The sequence below is a fragment of the Calypte anna genome, chromosome 1 (assembly GCF_003957555.1).
Source record: "Calypte anna isolate BGI_N300 chromosome 1, bCalAnn1_v1.p, whole genome shotgun sequence".
In the NCBI taxonomy this organism is placed as follows: domain Eukaryota; kingdom Metazoa; phylum Chordata; class Aves; order Apodiformes; family Trochilidae; genus Calypte; species Calypte anna.
Genome location: NC_044244.1, coordinates 48760561 through 48781317, shown reverse-complemented (window position 1 = coordinate 48781317; position 20757 = coordinate 48760561). Strand labels below are relative to the sequence as shown.

Below are 20757 nucleotides of genomic sequence, written 5' to 3'. Positions count from 1 at the left end.
CTCTGCAGAAGACCTTCCCACCTCACCTTACTACAGAGAAACCAGTGCGACACTCCCTAGGGAGGAGCAAGCTATGGCCACAAAAAGGAGCAATTTTTCCATTGAGGGAAAGCAAGTAGGATTCTTGCTGTGAGATACAGCCCTGTATATTCTAGGACTGGTATAAAATCAGGAGTTCAGAACTATCACACACCACTTACATGGTGATGTTGGAAGGTAGGGGTGTGTTTGCTCTGCTTGGGCTCTTGAACACTGTGAGCTGAGCTATTTCTGATCCTCAAAGCTGTAGTGTATAGTAGTCTGGATATGAGACCCTTTGGCTCCCCATAATTTTGGAGAGACTGAGCCCTGTGCCTACACAGCCCTCCACCATGCCCCTTGCACAGGGCACACACAGGGCCTGGCAAACCTCATGCATTACTGTGTCCAACTCTGGAGCCCTCAATGTAGGAAGGACATGGACTTGATGGAGCTGGTCCACACAAGGATGGAGAAGGACCACACAAATGATCAGGGGGCTGAGGCAGCTGGGGCTGCTCAGCCTGGAGAAAAGAAAGCTCCAGGGAGACCTAATAGTGACCTTCCAGCATCTGAAGGAAAGCTGGAGGATGGACTGTTTGAAAGGGCCTGTAGCGAAAGAATAAGGGGGGATGGGATGGACTAGATAACCTTTAGAGGTCCCATCCAATCCAAACTATTCTATGATTCTAAGATTCTACAGTTACACAGAGAACTCCAACACCAAAGTCAAAGCTTCATTCCTGCTCTTCCACTCCACCAATGAAACCTCTGCCCCCACACAGGGGCTGAGCCACCAGCCAAAAGCAGCAAGACATTCTTACACCTTAGACACTTCCCCTCTCTTTGGAGCTCAGCCTCCTGCTCTCAGCATCTTTCTTGTACTTCTTCAGCCCTTCTCCAGTGTATCAAAGCCACAAGAGCATCCAGAAGGATTCAGGCATAGAAGGATTGAGCCACCAGACACAGGCTCATTCAGGAGGTCACCTGGTACTCCCAGTTCTCTTCCCTGGATCCACCAAGGATAAGGGTACGCTTTGCTGTGCTCACCAACATCACCTCCTGGATAAGCTCACCAAGCAACAGGAAGGCTGCAGCACAGCTCCATGATGCTACCAGGCAAGAGCACCCATGCCAAAGAGTACCACCAACGAGAAGTCTTCATTTGCAGCTCCAGGACTAGCATGTAAATCTAGTGCACCAAATGCAATGGCAGGTATATGACCCATCCTGAAAAGTCTCATGCTTCAGAGAAAAGGACACTTAAGAGGCCTGCAGAGGTGGCTCACTCCAGATGTTATAGGAAGACTACACTCATGGGCCAAACCTTATGGCCTCGCAGGGTCCTGCTTCTGATGATGACATGTACACTTCTGGGACTACATGCTAGTGGCAGAGGGTTGCTGTGAAATGGCTGCTCGGGAGAGAGAACACCCAAGTAAAACATTTTTACACGTTAAGGAAAGGTACTTTCACTTTTATCAGCCTAAAGAAACAAATATGCAGCACGTAATGCCCAAAATCCACCTCTCTTTTGACATCTTCAGTCAAGAAGCAGCACTATAGGTTCTTACAGGCCACATGGGAAGCAGGGGTTAGGGAGCACTCAACTGTGTCAAAGGAAGAAGACAGACTATTCAGCCTCTGAGGACAGGCTGAGAGATTAGGGGTTGTTCAGCCTGGAGAAGAGAAGGCTCCATAGAGCCCTTACAGCAGCCATCTAGCACCTGAAGGGAGCCCACAGAAAAGATGGAGAGGGACTTTTTACAAGGGTGGGTAGTAACAGGATGAGGTGAAATTATTTCAAACTGGAAGATTTTTAGGTAGACAAAACTGGCAGGTTTTAGGTAGACATTTTCATCATGGTGGCTGGCAGCTACTTTGCATCACTTCCACCTCCTGACTTCTTCCTCTGTGGTGGGGAGCTGTGTTTGCCTTATCCACAAGAAAAACCTCTTTCTATTCCCAGTTCTTTGCCTACGGCTAATATCTGAGAAAGGGATTAGGTTTCTCATCTTAGTGCCTCTTAGGCTCCCTGTCCCAAGCCCAGTCTCAGGAATGAAAGACAATGCAGTCACTGGTTGACAGGAGCATCCATCCTTCATGCTAAAGGGTGCTGAGCCAAGCATGAGCCAAGCCTACTGCATGCATCTAATAAGCAGAACAGGGATGGCTCATACAACACTCCTGCAAAGTTCCCATCTCTGTCTTTCATCATTGGGACTTCTGAGTGATGTCTGAGGTCAATACATAGCTACCAGATGTTTTCTCTAATGCATTGTGGAGATATTCCTATCTTACAATGCAACTTTCTTCTGCCTTTCTGCCACAGCTCCCATTTCTCTAAGCCTCAATCTGCATCTTCAGCTCATTCATTTTTGATGGTCTGCCCAGTGCTGTTCTGATCCCAAACCTTCACAGAAATCTCTCAACCCAGAGGAAACACCTTTTGATAATAGGTCCATTTCCATGGAGAAGGACACCTCGCAACCAGTCAGACTAGTTAGGCACTGCAGACCTGTTAAATTCAGAGAAAGTAGATTTTAGTAGATTTTTGAGCTTACTCATGAAGAAATACATAGACTTTGCCCATAAGTAAAAGACATGGGGAGTGGGAAATCACATATTTCCATATAAAATCAGACAATTCACTTTATACTTTATTTAGTAATAAATGCAAAAGTTCATGTGACATCAAGCAACCAATCTGATCCTAGTGTCAGGAGAAGCTGATAGTAGATGCCTGCATGGCACCAAAAGCAAAGAGAATGAGAGAAACAGATCTCTGGGAACTAAAAGCTTTATTTTCAGTGTTGCCATTTTGCTATATCACCCTTTGCTCCAACAGAGGTGGCATGAAAGGACACAATGTAGGGCAATACTAGAACTTCTGGAGTAATGAGAAAACAGAACTGGAGTCAACAAATGAGAAGGGAGAAGAAATTCCTAGAGAGGACAGACAGCATATACGTACATAGCATGGAGATGAGAGTCCATCACTGACTTGGTCCCTTAATCCTACTACCCCAGAAATTCCTGAGCTGTGGGATTCAGTGAACTCTTCATACACCTCAAATAGATGACTCTCAGGGCAGTCATCCTGTTGACTGAGGAAGTATTAGAGTTCCTCATTGAGGGTGTTCTCCTGAGGTTCATCTTGTTTCTAAAACACATTAGAGGCATGAAATCAGTTTTAAAGTTTCTCTGAATAGTGATAAAAGGAAACAAACCAACTTAAATAGCTCACTTTGCTGTCTATGCCACTGCCTGCCTATCCCATTTCAACTGCACAACACAGGGTCCCAACACAAAGTCTCTATACTATAGGAAGATGACCTTTGAAAGAGGGAACTCTTAAAAACTAAGGAAACATGGAGATTAAATTGTTCCTCTCCCAGAAGAGACCTCTGGTAGAGTGCTGAGACCTTATCTTTATACTCTGTTTTGTGGCCTTCTTGACAGATTTCCTTCCTATCTATGCCACTGTCTCTCTGATCCTCTCATGTTCTGATATCCACCACCTCCATTCTCAGCATCCAAAAGTTCCCTTCAGTCTGTCTACCCAGCTGCTCAGTTCACAGAAAACAGATGCTTCACTGAAGTGTTCAAACAGTTACAGATGTCAGTGAAGTCTTCTTGCTGAAGACTAGAAGGTAGAAGTCAGTGAAGGAATAGGCTCTTCAAACACATCCATCTCTGGTCTGCTCTACATCTAATGCTTTTCAGACATGGAGGTGCAAATGAAAAGGAAAGAGGACGTGGCAGGGTTGGGGCTAGTTCAAGGAAACAAAGTCATCATCTTCAAGAGCCTTGTGAGCAACAGAATTGTCCTACAAGATCCCAGATTCCTGTAAACTGTACAGAACTAGTAAAAAAACAGGAGTTCAGAACCATCACACACCACTGTAGACTCTACAGGAGTTCCCCTTTACCTTCTTCATTCTTTGCAAGAAACGATTACAGAAGTCCTGTATGTGCCCAATGGAGACTTCATCCAGAGTCAACACATCCTGCTCCTCATCTGGTGCATGGAATATAGCCAGAGCTGGCAGCTGGGACTTCTTCAGTTTGAAGAATGAAACTACTCGTTCATTACTTTTCAAATTGCTATCTAAGAGGATAAAAAGAATCTGTGATGGAAATAAGAAAGCAAATGTGAGCAAAACTGAAATTGAGAGAGAGAGAACATATCCCCAGTGATATGAAGATTAACAGTGATATGTTATATGAAGTTAGAGACAACATAACATATTCTGCTAGGACAACACTTTGTTCAGCCACTATCTAACTCCTCCACGCAGTGAATTTTTCTGCATTTTATCAAGTTCAGCCTTACACCACCCAACAAAATGTCTTCTTTCACCTTCTTTAAAATTATATTTACAGAATAGCAGGAAGGCAGTCTCCACTTATGATGTTCTCCTAGCAGATGAGGAAACAAGATGTCTTTTATGTTAGGGGCACACGTGAAAGAAGCTGACTCCCTTACTTGCATGCTATTTGGATAAGATGCTCACATCCATGCAAGACCCAGAGTGGCAGAGTAGAAATGTAGCTTGGTGTGTGGAGAATCAAACTCAAATGCAAGAATGTGGGAGTGAAGTACAGGGCAGCAAGTACCAAACACAACAGATGTATTTATGTGAGCTGCAGGAAATAGAAATGAAGATGCAATCATTTTGGAAACTTGAGTTGTTGGCAAAACACCAATGTCCATGCAGCCCAACATGACGAGACTATTCTACAGCTTTCTGGGTTCCTGGATTGTCTTGGAGAGCAAAATCAAGCCAAGGATTAGGATTCTGACAGGATGTATTTATCAGAATTGGTGAACATCTTCATTATTTTATTTTAAGAGTAAGTTTCAACTGAGGTCTTACAGCTGAAGTAGGAATTAGCACAGATTTAAATTTTTTTAATAAAAAAGATTATGAATAAATGTACAGCTCTTTCAAAAATCTTTGTTAAATTATCTGTTAATATTAAATACAAACATTTTGTATAATTTTTATAAAAGAAAGTAAATACAGCACACCCAATTCAGTGAAATAAGCATCCAACTAACAAGTGCCCACAAGTTATCTCCTCTTTATCCTGTGGGCCTAGCATACTCAATGTACCTATGAACGTGGATACCACTTAATTTACACAATAAAAAACATAGTTTAAAAAGAAAAGTAATTCAATGTGATGATGTCCCCAGTTCCCAGGCTGTAGCTCACATTTTTCTTTCTTTTCAATCAAGAACACTCAAGGTAGTTCAAAACTCTTTTTTCCTTCTCTAAAAATAAACTTGGTAAATCTCAAATTCTTTATTTTACTAATTTTATATAAATATAAAATTAAAAAAACATTCTATATTAAAAAAAAAAAAAAGAAATATATCTGGAAACTCTCCTAGGCAACAGCCTATGGGAAAGAGGGATAGTTAGGCTGGTGTAAGGCTTAACTGCAGTTAATTACTGAAATATAGAAACAGGAATAACACTTTTACTGGATATGTGATACTTACCACTTATAATTTCTCTTCCAGAAGCCAACTGTGCCCCAAGGACAACAAGCTAGCAAACAGACAGGTTTTAGGGAACTTCTCCCAGAACGCTAAAATTATACTTTTGATGGATAAAACACCAGATTAGAGACAGGTCACAAATCTAAAGGTCATAGACTTAAGGACCTCATGTAAGAGGTAGCAGCAATATTTGCTTGTAACAAAGTCTGGTGCTGGAGAGAAGCACTTTCAGAGGTTTAGTGCAGAAAATGGTATCACATTTTCCCCAGTTCATTCACCAGCTTTTTAGTCTTCTCTGTGAAAGATTCACTAGATAACAATGGGTTTTTAATCAAATGCTAAACAAGAAGCTAACTTGGAAAATGCATTTAGAATACCTAGGTTGTTAAATATTGCCACTTTCTATACAACACCTCTTCTACCTTTAAAACTGACAAATAGTATTTTCATGATATTTAATGCAAATAAATGTTAGTCAACATTCATCACTTTATCCAGCCTCTGCTAAAAATCCCCAAACTAAAAATTTGTACATATTTTATCCATTATTATAAGAGTAAGAATAAAAGAATAAAAATGTTGGGGTTCAGAACTCCAAACTCCTTCTTCCTTACAGAAGACAACAGAAAGATACAAGCAGCTGTCCCCTCAGCTAGAATGGCTGAGATGTCATCGTTCACAGCTCCTGTCTGGATCTCTATAAGGACTCACATTTGGCTCACATTTGGTTACAGTGTGCCAAAGTACAGAAAAGGTTTCCTTCCCTTCTTATATTCCAAAAAGACAGGAGAGGTGGCAACTGCATCTATCCATTGTCCCTTGAAAGAAGACATTGCCACGTCTATCATTGTAGAATGACACATTCCCAGTAGATGCTGTGATGTGGGATGAATCCTTCAGCAAAAGGACAGGCTATCCATGCTATGCTGAATGTGCACCAGAGGTCCTGCCAAGGCCTGTGTGGTCTTTAAGTCCACACAAATGGACTTGAGATGATTTGGTACCTATGAGATGTTTTGGTACTGAGGCCACAAGCACTGGAAGACTGGTCTCCTCAGCAGCTGGAAACCAAGTAGGTTTCTCCATAGGGACATTTCCACAATAGATGCCAGCTGGTGGAATTTGTATTTCTTCATGAAGAATTTATTTTTTTCAGAGATCCCCAGCCAGCTCTCATCATCAAGAATGAATGCAGAGACCATGGAAAATTATGCTGACCATGAAGCAAGATTCTAATTGCCTAACTTCTGCCATCCAGATCTTAATTCCTTTCTCAGACAGTCATCTAGATAACTTCCACAATAAACAGTAACAGGCACTTCATTCCACCTATTTTAGAAGGGAAGGAAGGACATGCCTGTTCTTCTCTGCCAGCACTGAAAAGAGCCTAAAGACTTTGCTCAGGCAACTCACCAAAGCTATGATTCACCAAAACAATTTCCACTTATGATGCCAACTTTCATCTCACTGCTAGAAACCAGGTAGTTCTGTCCCAAACAGAAAGTTAATTTTATATTTCATACTGTCCTCTATGATAGCTGGGCGGTTTTTTTATTCTTAAGGGATTTCTATGAAATCTTTTCATTTTGTAGCAATCTTCTCACCTGTGTGCAGAGGACTGCTGCAACAGGCAGTGAAGGATCTCCTGGCAAAAATTCTTCCCTCCAGACATGGTATTATCTGTGCACTGTCAACCTGCAATAAGCATTCCAGTGCCAACAAATTGATTACTAGCCCAGTGCTTTTAGGACATCAACTTCCTCATAAATACTAAGATATGGAATGACTTGCTTTTAGAATATCAAGTTCCTGGTAAATACCAGCAAGGTATGGAATGACGTTATCAACAAAGGAATGAAAGTTAATTGAAAACAGTACTGCCGTGGTAGAAACCAATTTGATATTGCTTAGTTTTTCTGCTAAAGAAAGAAAACCAGGAAGGATGATCAAGCATCATGTCCAGTGTTTGACTTTAAACTTCATGGAACCACAGCCTTAGTTCCTTGAGGAGACTTTATAAGAAAAAAGATCAGAATCCAAAGTTTGATTAATTTCTTGCATAGCTGGAACATGGAAGCAAAATGAAAATATCAGTTATTAATTTTTTTTAAAAAGCAAACTGCAAAAACAGCTTTGCAGCACTTATCTGTTAAATGACATAGACAATCATATTTACAGGTTTCCCCCTGTTTATGGCTAAAAGAAGCATCTTTAAATATTATCTCTAACTTCTGAAGCCATCAATATCTGAAAGAAAACTAAAAACTGTATGAATAACTGTCTGCAAGAGAAAGGGCATAGTCCTTTCAGTTCCATGGAAGAAGCCTTGGAGGACTCAGTAGTTCTTCAAAACCCATTTCTAAATTGTCTTGTATATAAATCAAAATGGACTTTGCACACACCTCTACCCAAATAATTTTAATATTGTAAACCAGTTATGTAAACTGAACCAAAAGTTGCTTTTGTTATTCTCAGCATCACCTTATTAAAACTTCTGCCAATACCCATGGGGTACTCCAGCTGCAATTGTCATGTTAAACTCTGATACTGTGAAGAGAAAACTGAAAATGCTTATCCTAGTTTGGCTCAGCAATGCAAATCCTGATATTTCCTTTCCAGTAGAAAGCCTGGGCTCTTGGCAGTACTTTTTCAAATAAGCACATATTTGATTGCAGTGAGATCCTTCCAAGAAGGCTGGTGGGTTCACTCCTGCAGCTGCAACACTCCGTCTGTTCCCTGTTAACCTCCCACAACTGCTTCTCAAGTTTTTCCAGAAAAGTACCTATATTTCTTCTTGTCAGCTCTTGCTGACTTGCTAACACTTTCCTCTACAGCATTTTATAGTTGGCAGGCTCCACAATAAAACCTAAAGCAACCTAGACTTCCTTCAGACACTCACTGCTGCCCAGGGCACAGTTCAGATTGTTTTCAAACGATGATCCCTTCACACAGCCTCATGAATCCTTCAGCTGAAAACCTCAGCTTTCTCTCAAGCACAAATGAGTAGATCATAAACAAGAGATGAGGGGATCAAGTGAATCACACCAGTAACTGAATTAATGACTGAATAAAGGCAAATTTGAATAAATGAATATAAAAATTGTATTTGGCTTGCTGGCAATTCATAAATTATCAGGACTTCAGTACAAAATTTTCTGCAACGTTTTGTGAAGTATTTCTAGGAAAACTATTCACATTTGCTCAGATCTAGACATGTCACATGAAGAGAAAACTGGCTGGAATCACATCAGCAAAGGACAGTGATGCTTGACAGAAATGCTACCTGGAAAAGACCTGTATCAGAATCTGCTGCTTATGGAGGTCAGGATAGTGGTGTCACTATAACACATTTCACATGAAATGGAAGGATTTCTTTAGATAAATATATTTTCTTTTATCATTATATATTAATCAAAGCAAAACATTTCTAAAGAGATTTTTTTACTTTGATGCATGGTTTCTGCCTGGTCTCTTGTTGAGTGGTGGGACAGATGGCAAGGTCTCAAGTAGCCCTGTCATAAACAAGTCTCAGGAATTCTTAGGCTGCACAGTTCTGAGATTGCCCCTCCATTTGAAGATGAGGGTACACTTTATTTTTAATCTGCTTCTTCAGTACCACAAACAGAGGCATGCAGATGTTCTTGTTCTCAAAACCAACCCTTTTCCAGCTCCATTCTCCTCCCTGGAAGATCTCTTCCACTGCCTCTCAGTTCAGCCTTTCCTGCTGCTGTGACCTTCTGCCCAGTTCCACTTGCTGCTTTCTCTTGCCCCAAATGACTTTCAGTCCTCCTTCACTTCCCAGTTCCTTCCTCTCTTCCAGGGGAAAACATTCCCCTCTTATTCAGCTGCAGTCAGAGAACCAGCCATGGGAAGATTTACTGTCTGTGGAGCTTTGACCATGGAGGGGTGGGAAACAGGTGAGAATTCTCTTAAGGACCCCTTCTATCCCATCACCTCAATGTGGAAAATCTGACAAACTGATCTGCAACTGCTTAAAAACTGTCCTTTTCCCCAGGATCCAGTTAGAAGGCTAAGGGTTGAGAAGCACTGTGATGTTAATTGCTGTCACTTATATAATGGTCCTTGGCATCCTGCAAGCTGTATATATAAAATCACCTCTCACACCAGTGGAATGCAACCATTGCTGGACTGAAGTGCAGCAGCTGTTTGTCCTCCAGTAACAGGGAACAAAACTGGACCAGAAGCATAGTAGTACATAATGTCCCACTGAGAGAGGAGCAGGATACAGAGGGTATTTTCCCCACAAGGAGGCAAAATGGCAAAAGGCGAATAGATTCCCACCCTTCCACTTAATTATCCAGCTAATCTTCCTCTCCCACCATGTGGCATTTGCTCCTCTAACACACAAAAAAGGAGATTATGCACTCTGCATCCATGGACAAAATCACTGTTCTCCCTTTTTTCACCCTAATGGTTCCCCTTCTTCTTTGGACTTACCTTCCCCTTGAAGAGCTCTGCTGCTGCCCGGTATTTGCGCATTCGCTCGGAGTGCTTTGGGGACATCTTGTCTGTGATCAGGAGAAGGTGAAGCTGGAGAGAACTCTGCATCACACCTATTGATGTCTGCCGAAAACATTGCCACCACAGACAGAAACACACACACAGACAAGGAGATTGAGAATATTAAATCTGCATTGGATGCCCTGCCAGAGACATCAATCCCCATGTCTCAGCTAAGATTTCTTTGCAAATCATCCTCATAAGTAGAACAGCTTTCTTTAAAGCAGGAATGATCCAATCCAAGTTTTTGTGAAACCTTCAGACTTTGCTTTTTCCTGAGAGGAGACTCTGAAGACCACAAGGGTTTATCACTTGTCTCAGGATAGTCAGTGTCTACACAGAAAAGCTGCCTGGATACAGCAAGCTGAAGTCTAGAGGGAGAAGGAAATGGAGAAGGAAGGTCAGTGAACACTGAAAATAATGGTGCTCTAAACCCCTGAGGCCCAGCACCCATCCAAAACAGGAACATGAAAGTGGGAAAGATTTGTGCTGTTAGGGTTGGTGTCTCCCTTTGTTTCCTTCCTTTAGCATCAAGCTGTGTGTAGGATGGGGATGAATCCAGAGCCCCATTTCAGCAACCTCAGGGCCTGGCCATCCCAGACTGCTGAGGGTTAAAATTGCCTCTGGAGCCCTGCAGTGGGAGAAGATGGGGAGCCTGGGCAAGGGCCAAGCAGGTAGCACACACTGGCCCTCTGTGAGGAGACAGGGCTGGCACTGCCCATTAAGCTGCCCCACCATCTCCAGGCACTCACTCACTCGTCATCTCACTTCTCCTGCCCGCTTCCTGCAGCCCTGCAGCCTCTCCCTCAAACCAAACATCAGCCGAGCCAGACCTGCTGCCTCCCCCGTGCCATCGAAACCACCGACAGAGGCACAGCCGGCACAGCTCACCGCCAGTGGGAGAAGAAAGTTTCCACATGCTCCTGGAGTAATAAGGAAGGGGTCAGGGAGTGCATGCTGGTGAGCATCTACATGCTACAAAGCATCCTTTTTTTTTTTTTTTTTTTTCCCCGAAGCTGAGAGTCTGCCATTAGCCTAATGTTTATCAGGCATTTTGAATCCCCTCACTTTCCTGGTAGTGTGCAAGGCTGGAGAGTAAGGCTGGAGAGTAAGGCTGGAGAGCATTAGGAGACCTCATGGGAGAGGACGGGCCTGAAGATGGGGATGAAGCCAGTCACCACCAAAGGCCATGACAAAGCTGGGCTGGTCTGGAACAGCAGTTCCCTCAGCATCTCCACACAAAGGTGTGCCTGTCCACACAACCTTGTGCAATAGCTATCAGCAGAGCTCATCAACACGACCGGGTCACGTATGGCTCCCCTGGAAAGCCCACAGGGCACGCATTGCCTATAAATGCCTTAAGTATGTGGGGAAACAGTAAGGGCCCCAGGATGGAGAAAGAAACTCTTGGCAGCACTCACTGTGATCTGCCTGACCCCAGCCTTTGCTGACCAGAAGCGTTCTTAGATGTAAACAGTATATGGACTGGAAATAAATATTGACAAAATAAAGAGTGACATTAGTGGAGCCAGTAGAACTTTGGGCCATGGACTGCAGCAAGCACTGTTAATTGCAGAACCTTGATAGGACTCCAGAATGTCCGGTAAAAGAAAAAGTAAAAAATGGAACAAGATGTGAACTGCTAGTCAGGGTGGATGGAGGGAAATGGGTGAAGAACTTGGGACTTCTCAGTCAGAGAGACAGTCTGGGTACCAAATAGGACACAATGGAAAGCCTAAAGCATCATCAGAAACACATCAAAAAAGAGCAATAATCCAATGAATTCCCAAAAGATGTAGTGGAGGTTGCAAGGGTTCAGAAGGCCTGGGGATTCATAAAGGTAACAAGAACATCCCTGCTGAGGTTACGTGGGTGTTCTCAAAGGGCTATAAGGACAGCATGGCAGGACATAGCTCTTTTCTCCCCGCAAATATTTTGCTTATTTCACATGCTTTATCAAGTTGAAAAAGCAAAGCATTTTTTAAAATTGCTTTTTAAAAAAAGAAAAAAAAAAAACCCATAATTTCTACAGTATTTTGCTCCATAAACAAAATGCTGCACTTCCAAAACAAAATGGTCTCTCTTCTGGCAGGCTGCACCTGAGCAGGGGAATATGTCAGCCCTCTTGGCTGATCCTGGCACTGGCTTTTCAAGGTATGTCTTTGACATAGGTTGGGCCATTTTCTTTAGAGCCTGATCAGGACTGTTGCAGCTATCCAGAAGTCCACAAAAGAGCCCATTGGCAATGATAAAGTCTCAGCCCTATAGCCATTGTACTTTCTAAGATCCACTGTCTCCACAACAACAAGTCCAGTGAACTGATGAGATTTCAAAGGAGCCTAAATTCCTGGTCATTCTCTGTAGGAGAAAAGAACACTGGGAATTAATGATTGACAGTCAGGTGGGTGAGCTAATGAAGTTGGCCAACATGGAGTTATTATATGTCTGAATTTTTTTAGTGAGAGGATGGGAAAAATTTTGTTTGGGAAGTTTCCAATTGGCTCTTGAATCTTCAAATAGATGGGCTCATGTCAAACACTGTGTGTTGGGCGATGAAGAGCCTGCCTTCTGCTTGTTCATTTCAGTTTCCATGTTTAAGGTTTCTCAGCCAAAGAGAGGGAATCCTGGCTGAGCAGAATCTGCAGACATGGCAAAATGTGGCAAATGCCCATGGGAGGAAGCAGCATTGCGGGCAGGAGTGGTAAGAAATTGAGCTCTCTGCCCATCAACACCCCAAATTTAGTGTAAAGAGAAAGGAACTGCCATGCTTCCACTCCTCTCCCCATGTCACTGACATGCCCCAGCACACTCCCCATGTGGAACAGCAGTAAAGAGCTGCGTGGCTTCCACAAGCCGATGCACGCTGCTGCCACAGCCCTCACACACATCTGGGTGTGCAAACTCTTGGGTCAGAGGATGCACATAAGGACGCAGCCAAGTGCCAGGGTGAGGGTTGCAGGGATCTAGTAATTACCACAGGGTTGTATTCTGTCACCAGGCGGAGCTCGTTCATCCGAATGAAACGAGTCATCTTCTCAGCATCAACATCGTTGTTGTTCATATCCAGATCCTTACGGTCATTGTCTACCTGAAGACAGGCAAAGACACCTTCAGTCACACCTATCCTCTCAGCACCCTCTCTAGAAACACAGTCACAGAAACACTCACCACCATCCTCTTCCCCCTACCACATCATCCCCATTTCTGAAGATCCAAAACCTACAGAGACCAGCGTGCACTTCAAGATGATTTTCCACACTCCTTCCATCTCCCAAGCACAAGGAAACTCATGGCAAAATAGAAATCACTAAGGTCTCCAGACATCCCTAAAGTATCAGTTCCTGATGCACTGGAGACAGGGAGGATTAACTGATAAACTATTGTAGGCACTGTGGGGAGAGATAATTAAATAACCTAACTTCTTGCATCAATTTTGGCTTTACATCCCTTTTTAAAATCTTCATCTGTTTATTCTGTTTTTTCTACATTTAATAAACATTGGCACGGGCCTGTATGGATTTCCTGGAAACATTATGCAAGCAGGAAATCTCTCCAATATAAAGAGGAATCTTTTCCCAGTATAGGGGGGTAAGAAAAAAAAAAGCCCAGTATGTTTTATCTTTAGAGGAAAATCCATCCTGCCACATGTGTACCCCACACTCCACCTCCCCCACCCAAATAGTGTGAATTTACTGAGTTGTTATGACCTGGTAAACAGAAAAAAAGCAAGCAACCATTGAATGACAGCTGAAGTACCCCAAGGGGCAGGTTGCTGTGCAGTACCACTCAAAGACCGAGTTGAGCCATGGGAATGCTGGGCTTTTATCATGCTTTTTTTTCATATTGGGCACAATATGATAAAAATTTAGGATTTGAAAGCCTTTCATACACAGGTTGAACGAGGTTCTTGGTGCCTTTAGACATCTAAAGCCCTTTTTGCTGTTCTGTGGTTACTGCCAAGGCCTTTGATCTGATAATTGGGCCACAGCACCTTGTGTGGCAACCCAAGATGGTGTTTTTCAGACTGTGTGGCCTGATTTCTACCACATATTTTTCCTCGTGCATAAAATGAAAGGCCATCTCTACTCAGGTGAATGAGATCAGCCCAGTGCAACCTTACCCTGAGTGAGTAGGATCATATAGGCCTTGGGAACCAGCCTGTAGCACCCTGGACTCCATAGAAAGTCTTCTCTTGATTTTCACAGACTTCTGAAAACACCTGCTTTCTATATCAGGATAATAACATCTTAAATCTGCACTCAACACTACAATTCTAAGAAAATAAGGCTGAAAAATAGCCTGCGTCTAATAGCTGAAGATCTAGTAAAAATGCCAAGCTCTCTCTCTCTCGCTCTCTCTCACTCTCTCTCTCTCTCTCCATATAATTAGCTTGTTAGCATCTGTTCATTATGTTCTTTTTAGGTCTATCAGGCCAGATTCCTCACTAGAATAAATGACTTTCCCTCCGCTATATGCAGAGAAGTCTCACCAGCTGACAGCAGCCCCTCCCACTACTGTAATTATGGTTTAAGCTTCTAAGCATATTAAGTGTTTCACACTCTGCAAAAGCAAGGAAAAAATGCGTTTATGCCTCTGATTCACTGCTATCCTAGTCAAGCATCTTTGTATTCTTCAAATTAGAATCTGAGTCCAAGTTTCTGTCTCAGTTATTTTTTATTCTTTTCATTTTTACCCCTGACCTCTTACTCCTACAGAGTATTCAGCACAGAATAAAAGGAAACATAATATGTCTGAATAACCTACGAAAACCTGACAATAAGACAACTGAATTGTCAACCACATTTGAACCTGAATAGGGTATTAGTTTACTGGTTGATATTTCTTTTCCTATTAAATATCAGTTCAGCTGCAAAAACTGGACTGTGAACAAAGACTATTCAATATAATCCAAATTCCAACATTCCAGACACTATTTTATCAAACACTCCCCAAATCCAGTCATCCTCACTATCTGCCACAGCACAGAAACAAACAATCTTTTCAATGTTTTTGGAAGAAAACCACCATGACTAAGAACAAAAACTGAGATGGGTGTTGCTTCAATTGCAACATCTGCCCATAGCAAATAAAAGGTTAAATAAAAAGACTTGCTTACCTATTGCTCACTCTTGGATTATTAACTCTGAATTATGTTAACAATGCCAGCAGTAAACATGGTGCAGGAAATGATGAGAAAGGGGAACAAACTTATTTTGTCCAATCTTTATACAACCTGGATTTAGAACTTGGGCAAACTGCCATGTTTATTTTCCCCAATGCACGTGGTGTGTCCCAGCTCCCCTGACCTTGTGTTCTTACATCTCTGCTGACATAGGGTTTGAAGACATATTGTACTATCTAGGGTCATTCTCCTCCTCAGCTACACCTCTCTGCACAGTTTTCAGGTGCCCCATTTGTGTAAGAAGGGTTAACATGACGAAATTCTTATAACCAGTAGGATAGCTCTTAGCTTTCACTGGCACTCTTGAAGCAAGTTTAAGGCCTTTCCCAATATCGTATCCTCAAATTTCAGCAAGCCTATCTTCAAATTCAGTGAGACACCAGCAACAAAGTCAGCAAAGATTTTATCTTGTACAGAATCCATGCCTAAAAAACTGCAAAATAATGGTTTTAATGGGCCCATGCCCAATGCTTATTGAGGGGATAACTCCGCAAAAGACAGCGCAGGAGACAGATGAGAGCACTCGGGATTTATTTTGGTGGCAGGGCATCTCTAACTCTGGGGACCCAGACTGGATCTGGTTTCAGTCACAATGGAAAAGTCGTGCACCCAGGGAGTGTCACAGACAGCCTTGCCTGTCTGAAGTGACGTTTGGCAAAAATTTTTATCAAGCCTGCTTTGTTGATCGATTGTACCACAGCCTCTAGACACTTTTCATGTGTCCCAGAAGCTTTTCCAAACCCACGAAAAACATCATCCAAGTAACACTGAACTCCAGACAGGTCACTTAAAAACACAGACACTGCTCTTTGCAAAGAACCAGGTGCTGGATGATCTTAAAATGGAGAATCTCATCAGGTGTAATAAATGTTGCATGTCTCAATGATGGGCACTCAGAAAGTGAAGAGCAAAAGACCTCCTTGGGGCAGGAAGATGTGCTTATAGGTGGGCAGGTAGGGGGCCTGACAATGAGAAGCCTTTTTGTTGGGTTTTTTTTGTTTGTTTTTTTTGGCTTGCTCCAAGGAGAGATGAGCAGCATGAATCTTCTTCATCACTACCAACTGTAGCGTGATTGCGGGCAGTTTTTAAGTGCTTGCCCTAAAGCCCCTCTCACCAAAACCAGCGGGCATGGGCACTCCTGAACCACAGCCTTAGTTTTGTACACACAACCTTTTGCACGGATTCGTGCCCCCCAGGAGGGAGCATCCTGGGGGGCAGCCGGACTCACCCGGCCGTAACTCCCAAGACCGTCCAGCGGTGGGTGCCCCCTCGTTCTCAACCCACCCACCCATCACGACCCACGCACCATGCGGAAGAGCGTGACGGTGTTGGGCGCTACGCCATAGTGGGAGAGGACGGCGGGGCTGGTGCTGAGACCGAAGGCCACCTCGGGGATCCGGCCGGCCACCTGGCGAAACTGAGAGGCTCCGGAGCTCTCCCCTTCCTATGGAGGAACAGGGAGAGAGATGAGATGGAGGGGGATAAGGATGAGTGGGGCCGATAAGAACATCCCCCCCACACACACCCCTTCCCCCCACCTCCGCCCCCTCTGCCCCTCCCCACAGCGCGGCCGCGGTGCGAGAGCGCCACCTATCGGCCGCGTGGCAAAGCCGCCCCCCCGGCGGGGGTAGAGACCGCGGGGGGAGGATGGGGGGGGAGAGACCGTGCGGGGGGGGGCAGCGGTGAGCCGGGGGCCGCGGCGTTTTCTCCCCTTGTCACCAGGGTACTGCAGAGATGACCAATCCCACACCCACACACACCTCCCCCTCCGAGCCCCGCCAGCCTCCCGAAATCAGGGAGGTCACCGGTTGGAGATGCCGGGCTGAGAGCCGCGGGGAGATGCGGTAGCGGGAGAGCCTGGCTTCGCCTTATCCCCCCCTCTGAAACCTCAGTCCTTACCCCCACGCTCCCAGGTAACACGGTGGTGATGCGAAGCCCTGGGGCTCTTAAAAGAGAGGGGAGAAATCCAGTCTGGATGTAGCATGCTTAAATACATATACACATATATATATATATATATACATCCACATATTTATACACCCACATAGATGTACATATACACATATAAAGGTCCGTGTATATATACAAAATAAAAATATAAAAATACAATTTTTAAGATAACCTTGATTCTAGAATCAAGGGTTTACAATTTTTTAACACCTTTCATTTGCAGTATCCTGGCTACATTTAAAAGGGAGTCCTAGACACATCCTTTAAAAAGTAGCTAATGCAGACACATCGAAGGATAAAAATGTACAATTTCTCAGGAATTTGATGTCCATAATTTTCCTTACACTGAGAACATTATCTACAGCCTGAGCCTGTACTAAAGCCTCCCTCACTATTCCAATTCCCAACTTTTCTTTTTGAATTATGCATTTTTTATACTTCTACTTACTGGATTTAAATTCTCAAGACACAGCCTCTGCCTGGAAAATGGTTTGTTTTTCTTTTTTCTCTGAACCATTAGCTCAGCTGTTTGTGAGTCCAGAGAAAATGGAAAACAAATTCTTTCTTCATGCAAAGAAAAACAACTCTGGTGACTTGTTTTGGAAATGCCAGCGCATTGACACAGCTCTGCTGAGAGCGTTGAAGCCTGGGGTAGGAATAATCTCACTGAGCTTTGGAGCATTCCTAGGAAAACTGGGGTTTAATAAGGCCAAGCATGGCCCTTTCTTGCACACATGCGGTTTTCTGGAGCGGTGTGCTTTTTTTTTTTTTCCTCCCAGACAGGGAGGCCGTGCTCATTATATGCAGAGCTTGCTGAGACGTGTACTGCAGTGAACTGAAAGGCTGCAGCAGAGGAGCAATATATGGCGAGCAGAGAACATGGACATTATTTGGATGAATATACTCTCAGGCAGAGAGCCAAGACAAGCCTTCACGGCACACATACGTTTCTCTCAAGGGTTTAAATGCAGCCCTGTAGTGCTTCAGGCACTGAATGCTTGACAGCCACTGGCTGCTGCCCCCACTCCCGGCAGCCAGGGCTGTCCCCATGCTGCAAGGACAGCATAGCCATCCCTCCTGCCCCAGCACCCCGTGTGCTGCCAGCTTGCATTCATTCTCCTGTTACCTCCGATGAACGAAATCCTGCAGCGTGGGGGCTGGTGGCTGCCGTGGCACACCACCCCAGAAGGTATCCCCTGTGTTTCTTCACAAAGCAAGAAGCCACGGTCCCCGTCGCCGTTCAGAAAGAGGCCCTGAGCCCCGGGTACATCCCTGACACAAGACTCAGAAGCTACCCTGGAGGAAGGAGGCGTCCGAGCACTTTCGTTCTGGGTGTGCGGGTTGCGTTGCTGTCTTGCGGGACTGCAGCGCTGCCAGAGCAACCCCTGAGGAGCTCTGAATGCCTGCAGGCACTAAAGGCGAGGCGGCTGGTGCCCTGTGATCAGGGTTTAGCAAAGCCCCTGGGGCATAAATCCCCGCTGTTTCTGTACTTGTTGCTACCAGCACTGCACAGGCAGCACCATCTGGACTCACCCTGTGGTGGGCTGTGAGATACCTCACCCTGTACCCAGGGCATGATGCCCTCCTTAGGCTGCCCTCCAGTCCCAGGCACAGAGCAGAAGGAAAAAGGAACTCAGAGAAAGGAGTTGGTTTTGGAAAGCTGCAGTCTTCCCTGATGGAAACTGTGAGACAGCGTGTGGGCAGGAAAAGCCCAGGAAAGAGCTCAAGGAGAAGAGGGGGAAAGGTATAACTTAGGGACCTTATAACTAATTTAAAAGTAATGAAGTAATGAGGGTCCTGTCATAGAGGCCTCGGTTTCCTGATGCTCTAACTTAATAAATGTTTTTATCTTGTTTAAGGAAAAATACTTATGCCATTTTGGGGTCAAGAAGCACATAAACATCACTCATCTTACCATTCAATTGAATTTAGACACAGAGATCTCAAGGGTATCAACTCTGAGGAACAACACAGCATGACAGAGAGACCATGCTCACAGACTCCCTGGGAGGGGGCTGTACCTTGAGCCCAAGCCCCTGTAGACTTCAGAGGATGCCCACCAGTGCTGCTCCCTGAGTCTGCGCTTTCTCTGCCTCATCATCGTCAGTGCCTTGTTCTGTCTTTGCTGTCTAAAGCAAACAAGTGACGGTCCCACTCACCCATCACCAACACTGTTTCTCGGCAAAGCATGCTTGTTTTGCTTTCCCTGCAGCAGTTCCCTTTCCCAGGCTCCAGGGCTCCTATGACCTCCTTCACCTTCCTCCTTTGGTCCATCTCCCTTTCCATACACAGATCGAATTCTCTGCATTCTCCCTGTGGCTTGTCACCTAATCCCTCCACATGCCCGTCACAACCCATCACCTTTTGGGACAGCAGCTGCCTTTGGAAGATGTTTACACCACATCCAGCCCTATGCTCTCATCAGGGTAAGAACAGAGCTCAGAGCTGGCAGAAGGGAGGTGCTGTGAACGCACCTGGAAGAATCCAATGACTGCCACCTCAGCACCGTTGATGAAGGCTTCAGCATCCCCAACATTGTTCAGCAGAATAGGTTTCTCCACAGTGCTGGCTGTGCCTGGAGAGGAGTAGGTCAAGGCTGGACAGCGTGTACACAAAGCAGCTCAAAGAGCCTCCCCACAACATGCTAACAAGCAGCCCACTCCTAGCAGCCCACCCCCACACCTCTTCTGCAATCTTGACATAATGCTTGCACAGCACACCCTGGGTAAGGAGGACTCCTCACAGCAGACCCAGCCATTCCCAGAGCCAGAAGGAAAGGTCACTTACTCTGGGATGCAGAACTTTCGTCTCCGGCACACTGTGCTGGGGACACCCCAGTGAGCAGGATAATGAAGAGGCACAGAAACACAGAGGTGTCCATGGTGCCAGTTTGCCCTCTCCTCACCGTGCCACCCTGGTCCTCTCCTCAGCAAGAGCCACGTCAGCAACTCCAGAGGCCCAGAGCCACTCCTGAGCTGGTGGGAAAGGAGCAGCTGGCCCAGGGTGAAGCCTTCAACTACTGAGAAAACCAATGGGATGGGAATAGAGCCCCTGCCTGCTGTGCAGGCACCAGCCTTGGGAAGCCTCACGGACACTGCCACCAGTGTGTCCTCACCCGCATCACTACACACTTCAGCTACCCTGCACCCTTCCGTGTGACCAGACACCCCAGCAGGGTGAGAGCATCCCTCCACACAAAAGAAGCAGCTGCACTTCTCCAAGGACTTGGTCCCAGAGGCTGGTGTTCCCTTGTGCTTGGCCAGCAGGATGGCCATTGGGACACACAGCTCTTGAATTGGCTCTGGCTATGGGGAACAGCTGCCGTGGTAAATGTTAAACATGGGGACGCCATGTTACAGTTCCCTGAGCTCATTCGTCTCCCAGCTGTCTACCCCTGGAGTCTACACCTGGTCCAGAGTTTGGGCTTCAAAAAGCATTCATTAAACCCCTGATGGAAGCAGCTCTGAAGTAATTTACCTATCAAATTAGGCTGAAGTTTTGATGGAGGAAAATTCCTTTGGAACCATTGTCTTAAGCCTTCTCATAATACATTCATCACATAGACATCACTGAA

At 44.8% G+C, this 20757-nt stretch overlaps 1 protein-coding gene across 1 annotated transcript; it reads right to left on the bottom strand.

Annotated features, from left to right (window-relative positions):
• Positions 1–2785: 2785 nt before the first annotated feature.
• On the bottom strand, positions 2786–20064 carry ERP27 (endoplasmic reticulum protein 27). The gene is made up of 7 exons (XM_030446113.1): positions 19971–20064; positions 19658–19779; positions 16540–16677; positions 13026–13139; positions 9989–10114; positions 3951–4148; positions 2786–3181 (listed from the first exon to the last, which is right to left on the bottom strand). The coding sequence occupies exons 1-7, from the start codon at positions 20062–20064 to the stop codon at positions 3137–3139; spliced, it is 837 nt and encodes a 278-aa protein (XP_030301973.1). The 3' UTR covers positions 2786–3136.
• Between the last annotated feature and the right edge of the window lie 693 nt (positions 20065–20757).

Excerpts from the sequence above, each read along its gene's own strand:
- ERP27 (XM_030446113.1), bottom strand. The coding sequence starts at position 20,064 with ATGGACACCTCTGTGTTTCTGTGCCTCTTCATTATCCTGCTCACTGGG. Across the intron at positions 16,678-19,657 it reads CAGTCATTGGATTCTTCCAG|GAAGGGGAGAGCTCCGGAGC; the intron begins GTGCGTTCACAG and ends GTTCCTCCATAG. Across the intron at positions 3,182-3,950 it reads TCTTGCAAAGAATGAAGAAG|AAACAAGATGAACCTCAGGA; the intron begins GTAAAGGGGAAC and ends AATGTGTTTTAG.